Raw genomic sequence first — 21,122 nt, forward strand, 5'->3', positions numbered from 1 at the left:
CTTACTTCCTGCAAACTCCAACTTCCCTACTCTGTTAGGCAGAGCAGTTAGGTTCCCTCAAGCCCTATTCCCCAAACTCAGCTCCAGAACACCTTTCAGAGCCCTTTGCCAACATGCCCAATGGGAGGTGGACTTCCCTCAGTTCCAGAGAGTAGTCTTGACTATTTTAGCTGCTCTGCTTGTGGTCGTCTTCCCCACATTGGGTGCAGGACAGGGAAATGGAGTCCTCCACAAATCACAATGAAAGCTGAAATGTACGAAGCACCTACTATGTGCTGCTGCTAGGTCAGGTACTTCTTATGCATTATCCCATTCCATCATCACAAAAACCCTGTAAGATAAGGACTATTCTTATCCCCTTTTACAGATGAGCAAACAGAAGCTTCATATGGATTTAGGTCCTATGGTCAAACTTACAGTTAGTGATGGAGTCAGATTCCAAAGCCCTTTATCAACGTTGCTGAATTGAATGAAAGGGAAGGTAAGAGACTCTGGAGAGAGGCTATAACTGGACAGGTGGTTTTGGAAACTCTGGTAAATAAGGTGGTGGTTGTTTCCATGAACACAGAGGAGATCACCTGGAGTGAGAGAGATGGCCAGTCTTATAGACTTTGGTGCTTAAGGGAGCTGCAGAGAAGAAAAAGCAGTAGAAGGGCTGGGTGGTGGATGGCTGGACGGGGAAGATTTCAAGGACAGAATGGCCAAGGCAGACCCAGGTGCCAACAGCTTCCTGACTGGAGGACTCAGGAGGGGTTAAGCCTCACTGGTGACCTCCAGGAGACTGGTCTCTCAGCTGGGGCAGAAGCAGGGAGAGGGAGACACAGAAGTTTAGAACTGGGGTGCAGACAACCTGGCTAGTGTTAGCAGGGAAGCCAGAGGGAGGAGGCGGAAGGGGTATTCACAGGATGGCTGATGCAGGAAGGGTTTTTGGTATGTTTTAATGTGGAAGAGGCCTGATGGTATGTGGAGAGGAAGGAGGAGGGTGGGGAGCTGGGCAGAGCCTGCCACAACGTCTGAAGAACCTGAGCCAAGCCTGGGCCCTGGAGGAGAGCGAACTGACCCAGGCCAGGGTTCACAAGCAGAAGTGACTGAGAACTTGAAGCAAGTGACGGGGCGCTTGCTGCGGGTATGGGGGAGGAGGTTGGGCCCTGGAGATCAGGCTGGACAGGGACTTCGGACGGCTCTCGGTCTCCTTATAGAGCACCCGGACCTTGGTCTCCGTCCCGCACCCCGGTCGCTCCTCAGACTACCTGGCCGGAGCCTCCGGGAAGCACCGGGCGAGGATGGAGGGTGGAGGGTGGGTGCTGGCCGCTGGACGGAGCGGGGCGGAGCTGGGCCGAGGGACCCAGCCTCCATCCCCGGGTCCTCTCAGGTGACAAACCCCGCGGGCCCCCCGCCCCGCCCCCCGCATATTGAGGAGGCCGGGACCGCCCCGTCCGAGAGCAGCCTCTGCCGCGGCGCCGGGAGACTCAGCCGTCGGTGCGTGCGTGGAGCCGGCACCCGTCCTCCTCGAACCCGCTGCCCGCCATGGCCTCTGTGACTGCCCCCCTCAGCCTCCTGGTTCTCCTGCAGGTGCTCGGGCTCGCCCTGGCCCAGATCGTAAGTCCCGCGGCCACTCCCGCGCTGGGGTCCGGGGTTCAGGATCCTGGGGTCTGGTGAAGTGCTCCTTCCTGTCCCCCACCCTCTATTGACACTCCCTAGCCCGAAGGGCAGCCTCTGACAATCCCGTGGCGCAAGTCCCCTCAGATGAGACACAAATGGGATGTATCCCGGCACCGCGAAAGGAGATGGATGAGCCGGGGAGCCAGGGGGACCCTGTCCCGAGATGCTCGGCCCAGCCTGGGACAGGCAGCGTGGGGCAGGAGCTGGCGCCGGGTCCTGGCAGCCCGGAGAGCCCAGGTGGCGGGGGAGACAATGGTGCCCATTCACGGGGCTCCGGAGCCTCCGCCCCCGCCGCCTCCCAGGGGGCGCCGGCTCCAGCCTGACGCGGCTCCCGCTCGACTGCAGCCTCTCCGCCGGGCTCGCGCGCCGGCTTCTCACTTACGAGGGCGGGCTGGGGGCAGGGGGCCTAACGGGATGCGGGTGTAGAGGGACAGGGCGCAGGGGCCGTCTGTGTGGTTAGCAGCTCGCCTACCTGGCGCCAGTCTGGCACTTCTTGGCTAGGGGAGGCACCTCGCAAGCGCGGGACCCCTGCCTGGGCCTCAGACGGCCCCGGAAAGAAGACCACCCAAGGGAGGACGGCAGAGCGGCGCTGGGAGAGCTGGGTGTTGAGCGGGAGGAGAGAATAGGCTTCCTCCCTAGGTCCCCACCCTCCAATTCCCCGTCTCTCTTCGCCTCCCCCACTTTCCCTTCGGTCTTTACATGCACCAAGGGGAGAGGAAGGGATACCTACTCACCTTCAATATCAGTTCATCTAAAAGTAATCCGAGCAACCGTTCATTGAGGACCAAGCGTCTCTAGGCCCCATCTTGCTTACCATCTGTTACTTATTTGAGCCATCAGCATCTCCATTTATTCCCACCACGACAGCGCAAGGGCAGTACGGTACATTGAAAGCTGGTGGGCAGACATAGGACAGGATTCTGGCTCCACCACTTACTTCCTGCGATCATGAACCCCTTAATATTTTGAACCTGTGTCCTCAACTGCAAACTGGGGCTCGTTCGTTTTCGGAGCACTCAGTAAGATACTATATGTAACGGTACACAATATCTGGTACACAGTGGAATCTCAATAACGGGAGTTCACAACTCCCTGAGGAGCTCCTTTTCCCCAGGGGGAGGTGCACCTCTGGACGCAGTGTTCCCTGCACTGAGGGCTGTACCCCTGTGTGTGTTTTCAGAGAGGTCCGCCAGGAGAGCCGGGGCCTCCGGGCCCCCCGGGGCCGCCAGGAGTGCCGGGATCCGATGGAATCGACGTGAGTCTCTAACCTGGGACGGGAGGGGGGAGGGAGGGGGAGGGAGGGGAGGGAGGATGCGGACAAAGGGGAACTTTGTGAGCTCTGGGAGTGGTAGGGGGGTGGCGGCCGTGGGGTTGATGTCTGGAGATGCAGTGCCCCCTGCTGCCAGTAGGCGGCGCCGGCCCGCACCACAAGGAGCCCGTTTGTTCCACAAAAACCTCAAACCAGCACCCGAGATGCAGAGCCCGTTATAGCCGCCGGCGGACAAGGAGCTGCTGTTGCGTCTGCCCGCCACAGCTCACAGTGATTCCTTATCCCCCGTCCCTCCTCCTTTCTTTTTGGGGCAGATGACGCCTTAACCCCTCGTTCTGCCCCTGGCACTTCTGGATGCTTCTTCAGGGTAGTTGGGAGCCTTGCCAGACCGCTGACCAGCTGAGGTCAGACCCGTGTCTCTTCTCTTTGCAGTTTTCTCCCCGATTTAGAACCAGCTGGGCTTGTTCTCTGTTCTCCCTACCGTGGTGAGGGTTAAATATCTCATTCTGGACAGTCCCCCAGGAGGTCAGCCCCATGTTTACCCATCTGGACAGCCTTCTATTCAACTTGGTGCCCCCAACCCTCCAGACACAGGGCGCTGGGCTCCTGCCAGGCTCTCTGGCTGCCGCAGGCTTTGAAATGCCTGGAGGCCTCTCTTAGGGCTGAAAGTGACTGCACAGGCCCTGTCTGTCCTCCACCGAGGGTCCTTTGTCACAGGGGAAAGTGGTCCTTCCTGCCTTGGGTACAGATTGAATCTGTCCCCTTGGTCCTTGCCCCTGCCCCATCTCTCGTTTTCCTGACCCCAATTCAGAAGACAGCTGCTGCCCCTCCCCTTCGCTCACCTCTCCTTTGTGTTTTTCTAAAAGCCCCAAGTTTCTTCCCACACTTGCTCAAATCCAAGAGGCACCCGCTCTCTGAGGTAACTCAGAGCCCACAGCCGCGTGTGCAGGTCTCATAATGGGCATCTTACCGACACTGGTGTGTCTAGAACCCAGGCCTGCTGGTATCACCCTCTCCAGCCTGCCTGGGGTTGGTCTCAATCCACCTGTGTTTTGTTTGTTTGTTTGGGTTTTTTTTTTTTTTTTTTTTTTTTGAGGGAAAGGGAGCTGTTTTCCTAAAAAGTGCAAGGCTGAGGGGACCCAGGACAGAAGAGAAGAGAGTGAGGGGAGGGGCATGTGGGGTGGGCCAGTCAGGGCTTGTGTGCCTGTCTGGGGTAGCACAAGCCACAGCTGCTGTCTTACCAACTTGTATCTTGCAGGGTGACAAGGGGCCCCCTGGGAAAGCTGGCCCTCCGGTGAGTGCTTTTTCCTCTTTGACCTTTGACCCTTGACCCTTCTATGTCTTGCACTCCTGTGGCTAATATTTGCTCCACCTCTGTTTTCAAGGGACCTAAGGGAGAGCCAGGCAAAGCAGGGCCAGATGGGCCGGATGGGAAGCCCGGGATTGATGTGAGTACCCACCTGGGTGTCCAGTAGGGCAGATTAGGGCTCCACCCCCTGACTTCCAGAACCCAGTTCTGGCATCTTCTCTGATCTTCTGTTCAAAGCAGGATGGATACGCTACAGCTGTGAGCCCCCCTCACCTTCAGATGACTTGTGATCTCACACTCACCCCTAAAGTATTGATTCATGAGCAAATGGGGCAGTAGTAGCCAGAATTTAGCCTTACATTTCTGGCCTCCTAATATCAAACTGAATAGTCTGGGCAGAGCTGTTCTTATGTGCCCTCTCCTTTCCTCCTCTTTTCCCTTCTCCCCTGACCCCCCTGGCCCTTTAGTCCCAGGTGCAGCTCAGGAGCAGAACATCATTTTACTAATACCGTGGAGCTTCCAGGGGCCCCAAGATCACAGGCTCCTGGACACAGCCGGGGGAATTAGGACAATCATCTGGTTGGGGGATACACTTGGGTTAGTCCCTAAAAGATGGGGGGAAGAAGAGGCCCCCATGAGTTGCCTTTGCTCTACTGGCTCAAGAGATGCCCACAGGGTGACCAGCCACCAAGGCCCTTGCAACTCGTCCAAGCCCTGAGAAGATTACAAAGCACATTGCCTTTCATCAGTTCTCACATCCACCTGGGGGGTGGGGGTGGGGCACAACGCATGATTATTAGCCCATTTTGCAGATGAGAAGACTAAGGCTCAGAAAAAGTTGTCAAGGGCAGACATCAAGAAAATGGTTAATCCAGGCTTATGTCTAGCTCTTCTAGAACTCCTAGACTGGGAGGCGTGAGGTCTGGGCTGACAAATCTTTGGGCCTTGGTTTCTCATATCTCAAAAGAAGATAACATTCTACCTGCCCACTTCCCAGAGCTAGTGTGGGAAGTGGGAGAAAAGAAAGTGAGGTGTTGAGACCCTCAGGCCTTCATGGAGTGTGCTGACAGACAGCCTGGGCCCACCCAGAAGAGACCTCTGGACCCCACGGTTGTACCTTTTCTTTCTTCCCCAGGGTCTAACTGGAGCCAAGGGGGAGCTTGGTCCCACAGGCATCCCTGGAGTCAAGGTTAGTGGCTTGCTAGGGACTCAGGATGGGAAATCTAGGGCCAGAGTTTGGGAGGGGCTGTGGCAGAGAGGAGCAGAGACCCAGGAGACCCCAGCCTCTGAGCCTCTCCCATTGCTTTTACAGGGCCAGCCTGGGCTCCCGGGTCCCCCTGGCCTGCCGGTGAGTATAACCTGCAAGGACTTTGAGGGACCCTTTGTGGGTAGAGGGGACTTGCCAAAGGAACCCTGAACCCAATCTTTCCTTCTGTTCCAGGGCCCTGGCTTCACCGGACCTCCTGTAAGTCCTCAGGGATGGGGCAGGGTCTCTGGGACTCTCAGGGAAGGAGGACACAAAAGGACTTCCAGAGGACTGGCCATAATAGGGAGGGGTCAGCATACTGTGATGGGGTTGGAAATGCGCAGACTTACCTGAGAACTCTGGGCTTATCCACTGGCTCTGGAATTCTCTGGTCCATAAAAGCCCTAATCTGTCAGCTTCCCTGGGGTTGGTCACAAAGTGAAAGTGGGGACGGGGCTCTGGGTACCTGCTCCTACCTTTGTGCCAGGGCTGGGCTAACCAACCCTCTGAGGCATCCTAGCCAGTGACATCTCTGTTCCTAGGGACCACCTGGACCTGTTGGCCTCCCTGGTGAGATTGGAATCACAGGCCCCAAGGTGAGCCCCAGCCACCGCTCTGCTCATCCGCCTCCTGCCCTCTGCCTTCAGGCTGGTGAGCTGAGTATCTCTCCAGGAGTTCCTGGGCCTGCTTCTGGCCACCAGGGAGCTCCTCCAGGTCTGGGGCAGAAACCCCTCCTGCTGAGCCCACCCTGTGGTAGGTCTTTCAGGGAGGCCAAGGGGTGGGGCCATCCTCTGCCAATCAGGCTTTGATCTCCCCCAGATCCCAGATCTCAGGAGGTGACCTGGAGGGCAGAGTGGACAGGACAGTAGCAGGAACTGGAGGAGGGGTCAGGGGTGACCTAGGCAGGGCTGGGCAAGGGTATGATTTGGGCCCCTCTTGCTTCCAGGGGGATCCTGGACCAGAGGGACCGGCAGGGCCCCCGGGGCCCCCTGGGAAACCGGTAAGTGTCCTAAGACCTCCCACATGGCGCTGTGTGGCTGGAGAAGGACAAGGGTCCTTGGCACAAGCCTGGGATGAGGACGATTCAGATCAGACTCCATCGCCACACTTCTTTTCTCAGGGCCGCCCAGGAACCATCCAGGGCCTGGAAGGCAGCGCGGATTTCCTGGTGAGAAGTGGGGGGGCCTGGGCGGGGCTGATCTGTGGAAGAGGCGGGTCATCTTGAGAGGGGCGGGCGAGGAGATAGGTTAGGTCACAGAGGTAGGAAATGGGAAACGGGAAGGGGCTGCGGCAGTGAGGTTCAGCCAGGTGCAGTGGGAGGAAGGATCAGGAGTCGGCAAGATGTGGGAGCACCACCCGCTTGGCCTGGGGCAGGCCAGTGACCCCGGAGCCTTGCGGGATTTTCTTTCCAGTGTCCAACCAACTGTCCAGCGGGAGTGAAAGGCCCCCCAGGACTGCAGGGAGTGAAGGTGAGTTTCTTGGCCGTAGTCTTGGTAGGGGTGGAGAAGGCTGTAGGAGGGGGAACTACACTGAGCTCTCTCCTTCCTGGCAGGGGCATCCCGGCAAACGTGGGCTTCTGGGAGATTCCGGCCGCCAGGGGAAGCCAGTGAGTCTGAAGACTGAGTGCCATAGGAGGGGGTGTGTGGCCAAGGGCCTCCTGGCATCCTTCTCCCTTCCCCTTCCCCTGTGGGTCTCTGGGGACAGAGCCTTCAGCTGGGAGACAGGAGGCCTAGGTTCTACGTCAGCGAGTCTCTGTGCAAGTCCCTTCTTGCTGGGCCTCCATTTCTGACACATGGGTCTGCATTGGGTTCTAGGGAGCCTTCCTGTCTGCTTTTGCTGCGAACAGGAGAGTGTCTTTAGTTGTCTGTATATTTGCCTCTGCATCTGCCTGCCTGTCTGATTAGTTCTTCCTGCCCCTTAGGGTCCCAAGGGAGATGTGGGTGCCTCTGGAGAGCAAGGCATCCCTGGACCGCCGGTAAGAAGCACTTTCCCTGGGGCCCTCCTCTCCTTTCCTAGGCGAACTTAGTGGAGTCATTTCCCTGCTCTGGCCTCTAACTTGTGAAAGAGGCGCCTGTGTCCAGCTGGCGTGTCTCTGGGTCGGGAGGGAGGCTGAGGCTGACTGTGAGAAACTGGGGGAAGGAACCATGGTTGCAGCCAGAAGGCTCAGCTGAGGCCCAGATTCTGATACTGTCCCTTTGAGTGACCCTGGTGAGTCCCTCCTCATCCCTAAGCCTCAGTGTCCATCTGTGACAGGGACTCTGTGGCTGCCTCAGGGGAGCATTGTGAAGACTGGGTGGGGATCAGCGAAGGTGTCACAAAGTGGGCCTTATAGCTGCCATCGCTGTCATTCTTCTGTCTCTACAGGGTCCTCAGGGCATCAGGGGCTATCCGGGCATGGAGGGACCCAAAGGAGAGACGGTGAGTGGGTCTGGGGGTGTGCTACAAGAGCTGCCGTGACCAGTCCTCTGGGCCTTGGGGTCCAGCCAGGACTGACCCTCGACCTCTCCTCTCCCCAGGGTCCTCACGGGTACAAAGGCATGGTGGGCTCCATCGGCGCTCCCGGGTCACCGGTGAGTCTGCTTCTGCTCACCTCCCACGCTCACCTCCTCTGGATGGCAGCTCCTAGGGCTACAGAGAGGTGCGGCTCCCCCCTGTCCTTGTAACCTGGACTTCTGTTTGTCCTTCTGACCAGGGTGAAGAAGGTCCTCGGGGGCCACCAGGCCGAGCCGGGGAGAAGGGTGATGTGGTGAGTCCTACGGCACCCCCGTCCAGTCAGGGCCCCTGGGGAGAACTGGGTGGACTCAGCTCCACCCCAGGCTCACATGCACGTGCATATGTGCACGTGTGTGTGCACGCATGTGCATTACTCTGTGTCTGTGTGCGGTGGGGAGGCACGTCTGTGCCCAGAGCCCAGTCAGCCCCACCAGCACCACCTCCTCCCCGGCCCCCTCCAAGCTCAGCCTGTTGCTGATCAAATTCAGACTTCGGGAGAACCGTGGAATCCAGTCCCACGGTCACTGGGGCCAGACAATGAAATTCCAGCAAATCAGTCATGGGGCTAATGGGATTTGGTCCACATCCCAGTTCTCTTAATTCTTTTTTTTTGAATTAATAGCCTTTATTTTTTTTTTTGAGCAGTTTTGAGTTTACAGAAATATTGAGCAGAAAGTAAAGTTAGTTATTTACTTAGTTTTTTATTATGCAAGTTTCTAAATTTACACAAAAGGAGAGAGAATGGTATAGTGCCCTATGTACCCGTCTCCCCAAATAAACATTTTGCCACACTTACTTCATCCTTCTTCTTTCTCCCTTCCTTCCTTCCCTTTATTGCTTTGCTTGATATTTTCAAGCAAATTCTTAATGTTACGTCCTTGTATCCCTTTCACTTTTCTGTACGTATCCCTCAAAAATAAGGACTGTTTCCTCACATAATCACAATACCACGATCACACCAACAAAATTATCATTTCTTCCCGAACATCACCTAGTCATCAGTCTGTGTTCAGTTTTCCCCAGTGATCTCAAAAATGTCTTTTCAGGGTTCTTGTTCGAATCAAGACTCAAACCAAGTCCACACATTGTATTTGGTGGTTGTGTTTCTTTGCATTTAAGTGTCGCTCAGTGCCTTGGTGGGTCTCAGTGATGCTGGCTCCCCCTACCGTGGGTCCTGCTGCCACTCCTGCTAGGTCTGCTTGGTGCTGACCCCTAATCCCTTCCCCTGGGTCCAGGGATCTCTCTTCCAGCCCCTGCACAGCATGGCCTGTGCTACAGGGACGCTAGGATCCAGAGGTCACTGTTCTCAGCTGTCCCCTTCTCTGAACAGTCAGACAGGGTTCATCCTCCTAAAGGTGACCTGATGTCTATCTCCTTTGCAGGGCAGCCAAGGTGTTCGAGGACCCCAGGGAATAACAGGCCCAAAGGGAGCAACCGTAAGTAGACTGAGGGCAGGGTCCAGGCAGCTCTCCAAGCCTCCAGAGGATGAGGAGCCTAAAATTCTAGGCTGAACTCTGTTGCCGGTGGGCTGGCTCTGTTGCTTCAGGAAATGCCCTCTTTCTGTGCCTTAGTTTTCCTCCTGTAGGAGAGGTTTGGGAAGCTTGAGGCAATCTGGGACACTTGCCACCCACACAAAGGAAGGACTGTGGTCCATCCCCTGAAATCCCCTTCCCACTTCCACTCCCCTTCCCCAGTTGGCTGGTGGGGCTTCCCAGGATGACCAGATCCACTTCCTACCTGCATACTGCTGCTGTCACAGAAAGACATGGGTGGGTGGCCTGACTCCAGGTCTCCCCATTGTGAATCTCCCTTCAACTTTCCTCCTGAGCAGGGCCCCCCAGGCATTGATGGCAAGGACGGGACCCCAGGCACACCTGGCATGAAGGTAGGAGTGGGGACTGCTGGTAGATTTGGGACAAGGGTCAGGGCTTCTCCCAGCTGAAGCTCTGAAACCCACCACACTGATCCTGGAGCCTAGGAGCCTAGAATCCTCAGGCATGTCATTGACACGTTCCTTCTTGCCTCTGGGCCTCAGTTTCCCTGCCCACACTTGAGTGAGAGCCAGGGACCCTCTGGCTGGGGCTCTCATTTGTGCCTCTGGGTCTCTGTCTGTTGCAGGGCAGTGCAGGACAGGCAGGGCGGCCAGGAAACCCAGGCCACCAGGGCCTAGCGGTGAGTATGGGGTGGAGCCCTGGGGGCTGCCACAAGACAAGTTGCTTATTTTCTGCCGAGACGCCAGGCACTCTGTCTCCCACCTCCCAAAGGTGGTGTGACTGGCTGATGAGATCGATATCACACACCCAGGGCTCTAGTCCTTGTCCCCACCCAGCCCAGGCCTCTTCACCATCTCTGCCTTTGACAGTTGCTCCAGCCTTCTCTTTGGCCAATCCAGTCCTCCACATTGGCTAAGTAGAATCTGACCATTTCCCTGCTAAAGTGCCTTCCATGGCCTGCCACTGCCTCCCCGTGGGAAAAGTCATTCTGTCCGGTCATTCAGTAGAGTTACTGAGGTACAGTAAGTGGCAGGGAAACAGTTATGAACAGGACAGCTACACTCCTTGTTCTAACAGCTCATCTTAGCATCCAAGGACCACCATAATCTGAGCCCAGCCCATCCCTGCTGCCTCATCAGCCACTGTCCTCTACGTCCTCTCCCTTCTCAACACTGCCTTGGCTTTTCAACCTCCACTCCTTCAGGCCTTTGCTGGTCCCTCTGTTTGGAATGCCCTTCCCATCTCTGCCATCTCACCATTCAGACCCACCCCAATCCCACACCTCCCAGGCACCCCCATCCCTCCCTGCCAGGGGTGCTCAGGCCGAGGCCTGCTAACATGTCCATGTGCAGACTGTGCTCCTGTGTGCACTCACGTGTGCTCTTCTCCCGGTGGGCCACAGGCCCTGGTAGGCAGGCCCCTCTGTACCCACTCCTCTCGCACCAGGGATTGGGGGCTGGGCACTGTCAAGATCCTGATGCTACGGCTGGGCCTTCTGCTGTTTAGCCCCTCCAAGGTGGAGGAGGAATCTAGGAGGCCAAGAAGCAAATACACAGGACTGCCCCCTGCCAGGGGAGAAACTGATGTCAACTTCCTTCTACAGGGTGTGCCGGGTCAGCCTGGAACAAAAGGAGGCCCTGGAGACAAGGTGAGGTGACCCCAAGCTGAAGTTGGTTTCATCTGAGAAAGGAAGCCTGGGGACAGGGACCGGGGCCATGGCTTGGCTTAAAGATGGCAAGACCTGGGCCTCAGCAACTCTGCCTAGACACAAGTCCCTTGGGCCTAAACATCTCCCTCCTGCCTCCTCCCCAAACCCCTCATCCCAGCTCAGGAGACAGGATGGCATGACTGCAAGTCCAGAGGAGAAAAACAGGAAAATCAGTGGAGTCCAGAGGACCTGACCAAGAACCCTCTCCCCTCCCCAACTCATTTGGTTCCAGAATCTGTTTAGGGTTCACTGGGCTTCTCCAAGGCCAAGGGCTTGACAGGGCTACACAGACTGAACCTTAGAACTGTGTTTTCCTGCAGGGTGAGCCAGGCCAGCAGGGCTTCCCGGGAGTCTCTGGTCCCCCCGGGAAGGAGGTAAGCACCCCCTCCTCTGACACAAGGGCTCTTCCTTTGCTCTCCCCACCCCACCCCCAGGCCTGAGGACCCTGCCCTCGGGGCGTATGGGGTCTGGGTGAGACTGTGGGGCAGAGCCCTACCCCAGGGTGCCAGCAGTGCCAGTCAGGACTCTGCCACTAACCCACTGTCCAGGGAAGCTCCCTTCTCTCTCTGGGCCCCCATTTCCCTATGTACAATGCAGAGAGGGTGGGGACTGCTTCTGTCCTGGAGTGTGACCTCTCCAGATGGCCCAGCTGACTGGGACTGAGAATCCAGCAGGCAGAGTCATTCATTCATTCCATAGACAGGCACCAAATATCTGCAACTGTGCAAGACACTGAGATAGATGGTCTCTTACTCACATGGAGTTTACAGGTTTGTGGGAGAGACAGACATTAAATAAGTGATTACATGATGGCTACAATTGTAGTGGGTCCTATGAAGGAAAAGTACAGAGACCCAAAGAACAGGAAGGAAAGGAAATTTTTCCTGATGAAGCAAATTCGCTGAGCCCCAAGGGTGGGTAGGGGTTGGCCAGGTGTGGAAAGGAGGGATCCACCAGGCTTCTGCTCACCTCCAGTTTCTCTGTCCCCCAGGGAGAGCCAGGGCCTCGAGGAGAAATCGGTCCCCAGGGCATCATGGGGCAGAAGGTAAGGGCCTGGCACAGCAGCCTCCAGGGAGGACTGGCACAGCTGGCCCCAGGATCTGGGTCCTCTCACGGCTCCAGCACCTGCCCAGTCCTGCCAGCCTGTGTGAGGCCTCCCCAGCCAGGGCTTCAGTTTGCCTGTCTGTGAAGTGGAGACAAGGACCTCCATGCTGGTGACAGCAGGAATGGAGGGCACCCTGACCACCCAGGGTCTGGGATCTGGCAGGGAGAGGCTGTCCCTGCTGATAGCTTAGGTGTGACCCTCTCTTTCCATTTCAGGGCGACCACGGCGAGAGGGGGCCAGTGGGGCAGCCAGGCCCTCAAGGCCAGCAGGTAAGTGCGGGATGGCTGAGATGGGCAGTGGAGAGCGTGTCTGGGCACCTCACCTGATTTACTCCTCTGGTTTCTTTTCTCCTCAGGGCCCCAAGGGAGAACAGGGCCCCCCTGGAATTCCAGGGCCTCAAGGCTTGCCAGGCATCAAGGGAGACAAGGTACCCAACCCGGCTGAAAAATACTAGGAAAGAAGACCCTAAGACCCTGGGGGAGGGGTCGGTGGAGCAGTGAAATCCTTGAGCACCGCAAATCTCGGGAAAAACTACTCTCTGAGGGTCCCAGAGGGTTGGGGGGCGGTGAGGCGGAGCTGCAGAGGGGGCGTGGCCAGGATCCGGGGCTGGGGAACCCTGTGGACCCAGCCTTTCCTGGAGGAAAGCTCACCGATCCCCCCCTCGCTTTCTCCAGGGCTCCCCAGGGAAGACCGGGCCCCGCGGCGGAGCGGTGAGTGCCAGCGCCCCGGTGGGGGGGCGGGGTGTCACAGCCCAGGGCGGCCGCCTCGCCCCTGCACTCCACGCGGGGCCACTGCGGTCTGACTGGTTCTCAATTTTCAGGGTGACCCAGGGGTGGCAGGCCTCCCAGGAGAGAAAGGCGAGAAGGTGAGGGGGGTGCGCAGGGCAGCGCGGGGAGCTGCTGGGGGCCTCTGGAACCCCACCGCTCGTGACCGCAGTCCTTTGTGCCTGTAGGGTGAGTCCGGAGAGCCGGGACCCAAGGGACAGGTGAGTTCTGCCGCTGCGCCGCTGCCTTTCCCTTCTCCCGCCTCCTGGAACCCGGCCTGTGGCTCTCCAGGCGCGCACCCCTCCCCCGCCCCCCGCCGCGCCACATCCTCCCACAGCTCTCGTGCCCCAGCCCACCACCCCCACCCCCAACCCCGCCGCTGCCGCGTGCATCCTCTCACCCCTGCTCTGCACCCACCCCGCCTGCAGCAAGGTGTCCGCGGAGAACCCGGCTACCCCGGCCCCAGCGGCGATGCGGGCGCCCCAGGGGTGCAGGGCTACCCTGGCCTCCCCGGCCCTCGAGGACTGGTTGGAGACCGAGGCTTGCCTGGACAGCCCGGGAGACAGGGCGTGGCGGTGAGTTGGCCTCCAGGGGAGGTGTCTTCTAGGTAGGACATCTCTCTGGTTATCCCCCAAAGGGATAAGTGCTGCGTATCCCCCAAAGGCTGGGAGTTCTCAGAGGCAGCTGGCTTCCCTGTGGCTGGTTCCAAGCCCCAGGATCAGAGAGGATCAGGTGCAGCAGGAAGGATTTCAGCCAAATGCTGAAAATACTTCCGGTGAGAAAATGGGAGCAGGAGCAGTCAGCCCTGGCCACCAGGGGCTTCTTCCTGAAAGGCTCTCTTTTCTTTCAGGGCCGAGATGCCAGTGACCAGCACATCGTGGATGTGGTCCTGAAGATGCTGCAAGGTGAGGGGAGAGGGCAGCAACCCCTCCTCACAATGTTAAGGCATAGCCACCCTTCAGGAACCTCTCCAAGTGGCCTTGCTGGAGAGTCTGGAGCCCTGGGTGGTCATTCCAGCTCTGCCTCCAGGGGGCTGGGGACCTTAGATACAATCCTGCCCTCTCTGGCCCTTTGAAACCTGCAAAACAGCCTGAGGAAGGAGGAGGTTAGGTGCAGGCTGTTCTGTCTGCACACCTAGGGGCCAGGGGCCAGGATGCTCTCTCTTTTCCAGTTTTACTGAGATGACACCTATCTTAGATGTCTCTGTCTCTCTTCTTCCCGCCAGAGCAACTGGCAGAGATGGCTGTGAGTGGCAAGCGGGAAGCCCTGGGTGCAACCGGGATGATGGGTCCCCCAGGACCCCCCGGGCCTCCTGGGAATCCAGGCAAGCAGGGACCCCATGGACACCCTGGTCCTCGGGGCATTCCTGGCATCGTGGGAGCCGTGGGTCAGATTGGCAACACGGGGCCCAAGGGTGAGTGCTGTTCTGTGGTGGTGGTGGGAGCCAGGCAATGGCGATTTGGCCAAGGCCAGTACCCTGGGGTCTCAGTGACACAGGCTATTGCTCAGCCTCCTGTTTATCTTTCATCATTCCCCTTCTCAGGATGAGGTACAGATACTTCCCCCCATTTGTAACTCCTGGGCATGCTTTTTCAGTAACAAACTGATGGAAATAAATGTACTATTTTATAGCTTAGGGTTTATTTGGGGGGGCTGTTTTTGTTTTAAATTTACTTAGTGGTACCCCGTAAACATCCATCCACGTCTCTAGAAGTGGGGAGACAGATTAACAAAATAGTAAAGCAGGCAGGCTTGAGTCACAAGACAGGTATGAATCCAGACTCTGTCACTTTCTCGTAGCCCTTGAACAAGTTACCTGTTCATTTCCCTGGGCCTTAGATTTATTATCTATAAAATGGGGATATTAATAGCAACAACCTCCTAGTTGTCATGAGGATTACATTTAGAGGTAATCTACATAGAGCTGGCACATAGTAAATGCTGACAACTGTTATTATTACACTTCCCTGTAATGAACTTTATCAGCTGTAGTCTTCCATCCTTTGGACTTTCCTTTATTTAACCAGTTCTGCAGTTGCTTTCAACTTTCCTCTATTATAAGCTAGCACAAAACAGGAATAAGTGTCATATGTGAAATAGAAATTAAATAGCAAGCCAAGCAGGAAAAAAAGCACATTTTCCCATTCTGAAAAACGAAAGCTCCCTTCTTTCTCTGCAGGAAAGCGTGGAGAGAAGGGTGATCAAGGAGAAGTCGGACGTGGGCATCCTGGGATGCCTGGGCCCCCAGGGATCCCAGGTAAGACCTTGGCCCTGCCTGGTGGCAGCTCTGTCCTCCAGCTCTGGGATTAATGACTCAAAGACAACTGGGTCTTTTCCATGGAGGCCTCATGCTCAGCCAACTTAGTACCACACATCTAATGTTTGCACCCCTTCTGAAGCACTCAGGAGCCTGTGGGTGGGGCCTGGCTGGGACCTGGACAGCTGGGATTCTGAGGACTTCCTGGGTTGCACCAAAATCTGCTTCATGGAGGGAAAAGAAAGGGTATTTTCTCCCCAGACTCAGCTTGGGAGTTGTGGGTAATGGGTAATCCCACATGACTCTCTCAGAATTTCTGTGTCTGGGGCAGAGTCCCTTCTTCCTGTGGTGTCCTTGGCTTCATTTTCCCCACCTGAAAAACGAGACTTAGGAGGAGCCCTGATGTCTTGACCTTCTCCCTTTCACAGGACTGCCTGGCCGGCCTGGCCAAGCAATCAACGGCAAAGATGGAGATCGAGGGGCCCCAGGGGCCCCAGGAGAGGCAGGCCGACCTGGCCTGCCAGGGCCTGTGGGGCTGCCAGGCTTCTGTGAGCCTGCAGCCTGCCTTGGAGCCTCAGCCTATGCTTCTGCCCGCCTCACGGAGCCTGGATCCATCAAGGGGCCATGAGCATCAGGCCAAGACAGAGCCCAGTGGGCATCCTGGGGAGAAAGGACTAGGTCCCCTCTGGGTGGACATGCATCCCATCCCTCAGCCCAGGAAACTAGCTTTCCTAGGACCTTCTGTCTGGGACCCAGGAATCCTGAGGAAAAGGAAATTCTAAAACACAGGGGAAGGGAAGGGAGGGCATCGGCATGGAAAGGTGAGGCCAACAGACAGGGCAAGTATCACTGGAGAGTCTGATCTCCAAAGAGGATAGGTGGCTTTCTTCCCAGATCACCGGTCGGATGTCACCAAAACAAATGTCTCCTTAATCTGCACCATCCTCTGCTGGCCATCTTGTGCTTGGGGCAAGTGGACTGAGGTTTCTGCTGGTGCCTGATCCCATTTTCATCCTCTGGGCTTACTGGGTGACTGCCCTGAGGTGGGCATCCTTAAGCCAGCCCACTACTTCCTCCCTGCCTTCGTCCCATCTGAATATTTAAACACCCATCTCCCTTCCCTTTCTGGCATCACCCTTTCTCACCAAACCCTTAGATCCACCCAGGCCTTTCTGTAAATAAAAGCCCCAAACTTGGGTACAAACCAGGTGAGTATTGGGCTTAATTTCTTATGGATTAGGGGTGGGCCTCCACTACCTGGGCAGGATGGTCAAGGGCTCTGGAAGGGGAGGGTGCCGGGTGGGGTACCTCCTGGGCACATCCTGATTGCGAGCAAGAGGATGGCACAGCATGTTTGAGGAACATCTGTGGGAAGAACCTGCAGGTAGAGTCAGGACAGGGACCTGCTGGGTGACTTTGAGCAGATCCCTTCTCAGCCTTTGTACAGGTGGGCATGAACTCATCCACACCTTGTTTATCCAGTAGAGCCCACCCACTGTCTTGCCAAGGCCTGGCACAAAGGAGGTCCTCTGTGAGTACTGGTACCTGCTGTGTGCTGGCTCTGGGGCAGGAGCTGGCAGCCAAGATTGGAAGACCTGGCTCTCACCTTCCAGGGGTTCCCAGGCCTGTGAGAAAACCAGACCTGGATCTGGAATGATAAGAGCAGAAGTGATCTTCACTCAGGCCACTTTCACTGAGGGGACACCTAGGAGAGACTGGCTCAGATCTGATCTGTACCTCTGGGAGCTCTCAGTCTCATAGCTGTGTAGGCCAGCAAGGCTGCTCCAAGCAGCAGGAGCAGGGAAGGGCATGGCAGGTGCCTCTGGCCCATGCAATGATGGGAGCTTTTGAAATTCAGGGAGTAACCAGTCCCTCTGCTCCTTTATTGATTTGGGCATTTGTTCCTCTAAATGAAGCATTCTGCCAGCTCCAGCCCCTCCTGGAGACACAGGACTCCAGCTTGAGGTTCCAGCATTTGCTGAAGCTTAGGCCCTCCTACACCTCACCCTATCATCCCCACCTATGCTGGAGCAGAGGCGGAGAACTCCCTTCAATAGGCTCCGCTGCTCCAGCATACACACACAGACACACCACACACCCACCCTCCACTGGTGACATCTCAGCCCCCTCACCCCAATCCAGGGCAGACAAGAAGGACAGGGTAGAGTAGCCCTGAGGGCTAAAGAGGAGGCTTTGCCCTCAGTGCTCTGGCAAATCCTGAATCACAGGATTCCAGCCTCCTCAGAAGGCCCCACTGCTGCTGTAGCTGCGGGGGGAGCCCTTGGAATGCAGAGAGAGTCTGGGGCTCAGTGGAGGGGAAGAGGCTGAGGGCTGCAGGGGCAGCTGAAGGCTGGGCCCCGAGTAGGCTCTCAGGCATTTCATACCCTGTGCGGAGGGGTCTTCCCCTTCCTGAGGCCAAGTCACTTCACTTGTCCTAGTGCCTGAAACCTCGCACATGGAGAGCCAGTCCATTCCTTGAGGTTTCCTCATGCACTGACCCTGGCCTCTTTCCTGTCCTTCTCCGTGACTTGCTCTGAGACTAGGTCCACTGGAGGATCTGAATTACGATTCAAAGATCTTATATGGAGTTACACCTAATTCCTTCTGACTCGGGCATTTGAAGGAACCAAAAGGGGGCTGACTCCTAGGGACTAGTGGCTGGTAGTCCTTCTGACACTTCTGGAGGGTGCTTCACTCGGGAAACACCCACATCCCTGCCGTGATCCACAAGTCTACAGAAGCCTCTCTGACCTTGTGTGCCCCTCGGACCCTGGTGCATTTCATTCCAGCCACGCCGGCCCCTGAGCTGCTCCTCAGACACACTGTGCCACACATGCTATTTATACTCTCTGCTTGGAATGTTCTCCAAAATATCATGGTCAGCGACCTCACGTCAGGTCTTCACTCAAAATTTACCTCATCCCTGACCCAATACTGATGCCCAGCTTGGGCTTTACTGTCTCTCCTCAGCACTTCCCACTATACGACATACAACATGTAACATACAACCCGTAAGCTCCATAAGGGAGGAACTTTGGTCTTGTTTGTGGGTAAGGATCTAATGTAAAACATAAGTGACTACAGCTCATTTTGCTAAGAGGGTAGAATTTAAATGTTTTATCAGAAACACACACATACATAGACATACATACTATATATATATATATATATATACACACACACATATATATATGTATTTTTCCATATATATATATGGAAAAAATCATTTGAAAAAGGGAAAAATTAGGAAACAAGTTTCAAAAACAAAACACAAAACTCAAAACAGTGCCTGGCACATAGGAGGGACTCAATAAAATAGTTACTAAGTGAGTGAATAATATATTCAGGATGCTCAAAGAAGACCACACCAATCACCAAACCAGGAAGGAAGGGAGTTGGTCTCAGTCAGTGTTGTGACTGAGGCATTTTCCAAGATGGCCCAGAGCATCCAGGTAATTCCCTCCACTGCCAAGAGCGGGTATCAGTATGATGGCACTGGGTGGGCTTAGAAGCCTTCTGCCAGGTAGGCACTGGCAAGAGCAGTGGAGCAGCAGTAGAGAGGCTGCTGTAAAGGATCCTGGGAAGGGCAGAAATATCGCCAGGATAGATGGTGGGCTGGTTTCTTATCCATAAAGCAAGGCTTCCATCGGTGAAGGGCCCCACAGCCAGCTGCCTTGGTCAATAAGCCTCTGTCACGCTGTTCGTAGGCCACAACCAACTAAACTCAAGTGGTTGAGGCAAAATGTGTCCTCTGCCCCTTTGCATTCCCTCTCTGATAAGCACCTCAAACTCAACCTGCCCAAAACTGTAGTCAAAACTGAAATCACTCCCTGCCCCTAACTGGCTCCTTCAGGGTCCCCTATCTCATAACTAGTTCTACCATCTACCAAGTGCCCAGGCCTGAAATCTGCATCATTTTTAACTCCTCCTGCCTTCAGCCCTCATCGCAAATTCATCTCCAACCTTGTCAATCTCCTTTTCACCCACTTGTTTAGCAAATATTCATTCATTCCATGAGTGCTATTCTTTCTCCCCTGGATTGGAAAGTAAGGTCTATGAAGCAAAGGATTTTGTCCTGTGCCCTGCTGTACCTTCAGAGCCTACAACAAAGCATGGTGTTTAGCAGGGACTTAATACATAATAGCTAAACGAATGACTGTATCACTCAGGATAACATCCACTTGCTTTATTGTGGCAGACAAGCCTGCCTTCCTCTCCAGTCTCATTTCTTACTCCTAACTTCTCATAATTCTTAAATTCCCCATGTTCTCATGGTTTTGTACCTCTGTCCCCGGCATACCACCCCCTCGCCCTTGTCTAGAGATTCCCACTCCCCTTTCACACCTTGATTATGTCCTCTAGCAATCCTCTTCTCACCCCAGCTGCCAGTGGGGTTAGGCACTTATGGTTTTTGTGCTTATTTACTTCATAGCCATTATGGTGAATTATTAATATCATTATTGATGATTATTATCATTATTATTAACCAGTTACTGAGCTCTTATTATCATCAGCCACTGTGCTAAACACCCTGCAAACATGATTTCATTCTATGCTTACAACAGCCCTTTGAAACAGGTATCCCCATTCATCATGTTAAAAAATAAAATCTATCAACCCCACTTCTGCCTACAGCTACCATCCCGTATTTTTGCCCTCTTTTATGGGAATAAACAGTTGTGTAATTTGGCTTCTAGCTCATCATCCTGTCCTACTCAGATTCCTTGGCTGGTTTCTCATCTCCCCAGTATCTGAAGTCGGAGCACCACATGAGTTGGTCCTTAGATGACATCTTTTTTTTACTCCTCTTGTGATCTCATTCAGTTTTGGGGCTTTATATTCGATCAATGCATCCCTAGCCCAGATCTCTCTCCTTAACTCAATTTATTTATCCAACTGCCTACAACATCTCCACTTAGATGTCTATACACCTCAATTTTGCATGTCCAAAACGTTCAAATGCTCTGCCCCTCCAAAATCCCCCATCTCCCTTCCCCCTTCCCCATTTCTGTTACTGGCAAAACCATCCTTTCTGTTGCTTTAAATATGCCAGAGGCATCCTCTACTTCCCCTTTTCTCTGGAGCCCCACATCTGATCCATCAGCAAATCCTGCTGGCTCAGCCTTCAAAATACTTCCAGAATCCAACCACTTCCCACCACTTCCCAGACTACCATCCCAGTCTCCATTTTTACTTCCTGCCAGAAGCATTCAAGAGCCTCCCAACCAATCCCCTGCTTGCATGCTTGCTCAACACAGTAGCTGGTGATCCTGTTAAAATTTAAATCAGATCATGTCACTCCCTGGCCCAAAACCCTCTGAGGGCTTCCACTGCAGTCTAGTAAAAGCTTGAGTTCCTCCAATGGCCTCCAAGGCCCTGCAAATTCTGCCGCATCCCTACCCCTCTGACTATCTCCCACCATTTCTTCTGAGCACACCTCAACCCAGCCACTCTGGCCTCCAGGTATTTCTCAAACACACCAGGCTCACTCCCACATCAAGGCCTTTACATCTGCTGTTTCCTCCTCCTGGAGGACTCTTCCCCAAACTACCTGCTCAGATCGCCCACTCACTTCTTCCAGGTCTTTGTTCAAACGTTACTCTCAGTGACACCTTTTTATGAGCACCCTGTTTAAATTCGCAACTCCCTTCCTCCCCTCCCCCATAACACCTCGGAGTCTCCTTTTTCTCTAAGACATGTATCATCACTTAGTATCTGTTTTACATACCATGATTGTCTGTCTCCCCACATTAGAGTGCAAACTCCACGAGTTGGGGCTTTTTCTATTGTTTATTTATGAATGTATTCCCCAGCA

At 55.1% G+C, this 21,122-nt stretch overlaps 1 protein-coding gene and 1 long non-coding RNA gene across 2 annotated transcripts; one reads left to right on the plus strand and one right to left on the minus strand.

Moving 5' to 3' along the window:
• Positions 1–1,228: 1,228 nt before the first annotated feature.
• Positions 1,229–17,812, plus strand: COL9A2 (collagen type IX alpha 2 chain). The gene is made up of 32 exons (XM_010959805.3): positions 1,229–1,599; positions 2,843–2,917; positions 4,191–4,226; positions 4,318–4,380; positions 5,377–5,430; positions 5,554–5,589; positions 5,683–5,706; positions 6,030–6,083; positions 6,434–6,487; positions 6,608–6,655; positions 6,900–6,956; positions 7,040–7,093; positions 7,409–7,462; positions 7,852–7,905; positions 8,004–8,057; positions 8,180–8,233; positions 9,363–9,416; positions 9,812–9,865; positions 10,099–10,152; positions 11,077–11,121; positions 11,502–11,555; positions 12,173–12,226; positions 12,502–12,555; positions 12,642–12,713; positions 12,961–12,996; positions 13,107–13,151; positions 13,239–13,271; positions 13,479–13,625; positions 13,901–13,955; positions 14,276–14,464; positions 15,230–15,307; positions 15,736–17,812. The coding sequence occupies exons 1-32, from the start codon at positions 1,528–1,530 to the stop codon at positions 15,933–15,935; spliced, it is 2,067 nt and encodes a 688-aa protein (XP_010958107.2). The 5' UTR covers positions 1,229–1,527; the 3' UTR covers positions 15,936–17,812.
• On the minus strand, positions 8,662–10,226 carry LOC141579604 (uncharacterized). Its single transcript, XR_012511333.1, has 2 exons — positions 9,718–10,226; positions 8,662–9,559 (listed from the first exon to the last, which is right to left on the minus strand). It is a non-coding gene; the product is annotated as an uncharacterized LOC141579604 (long non-coding RNA).
• Positions 17,813–21,122: the final 3,310 nt, after the last annotated feature.

Source organism: Camelus bactrianus, chromosome 13 (assembly GCF_048773025.1).
Source record: "Camelus bactrianus isolate YW-2024 breed Bactrian camel chromosome 13, ASM4877302v1, whole genome shotgun sequence".
NCBI lineage: Eukaryota > Metazoa > Chordata > Mammalia > Artiodactyla > Camelidae > Camelus > Camelus bactrianus.

What these genes read in the sequence shown, in the direction of transcription:
- COL9A2 (XM_010959805.3), top strand. Translation starts at nt 1,528, where the DNA reads ATGGCCTCTGTGACTGCCCCCCTCAGCCTCCTGGTTCTCCTGCAGGTG. An exon ending in CAGGACTGCAGGGAGTGAAG is followed by an intron (nt 6,957 to 7,039) that starts GTGAGTTTCTTG and finishes CCTTCCTGGCAG; the next exon opens with GGGCATCCCGGCAAACGTGG. An exon ending in AGCCGGGACCCAAGGGACAG is followed by an intron (nt 13,272 to 13,478) that starts GTGAGTTCTGCC and finishes CCCCGCCTGCAG; the next exon opens with CAAGGTGTCCGCGGAGAACC.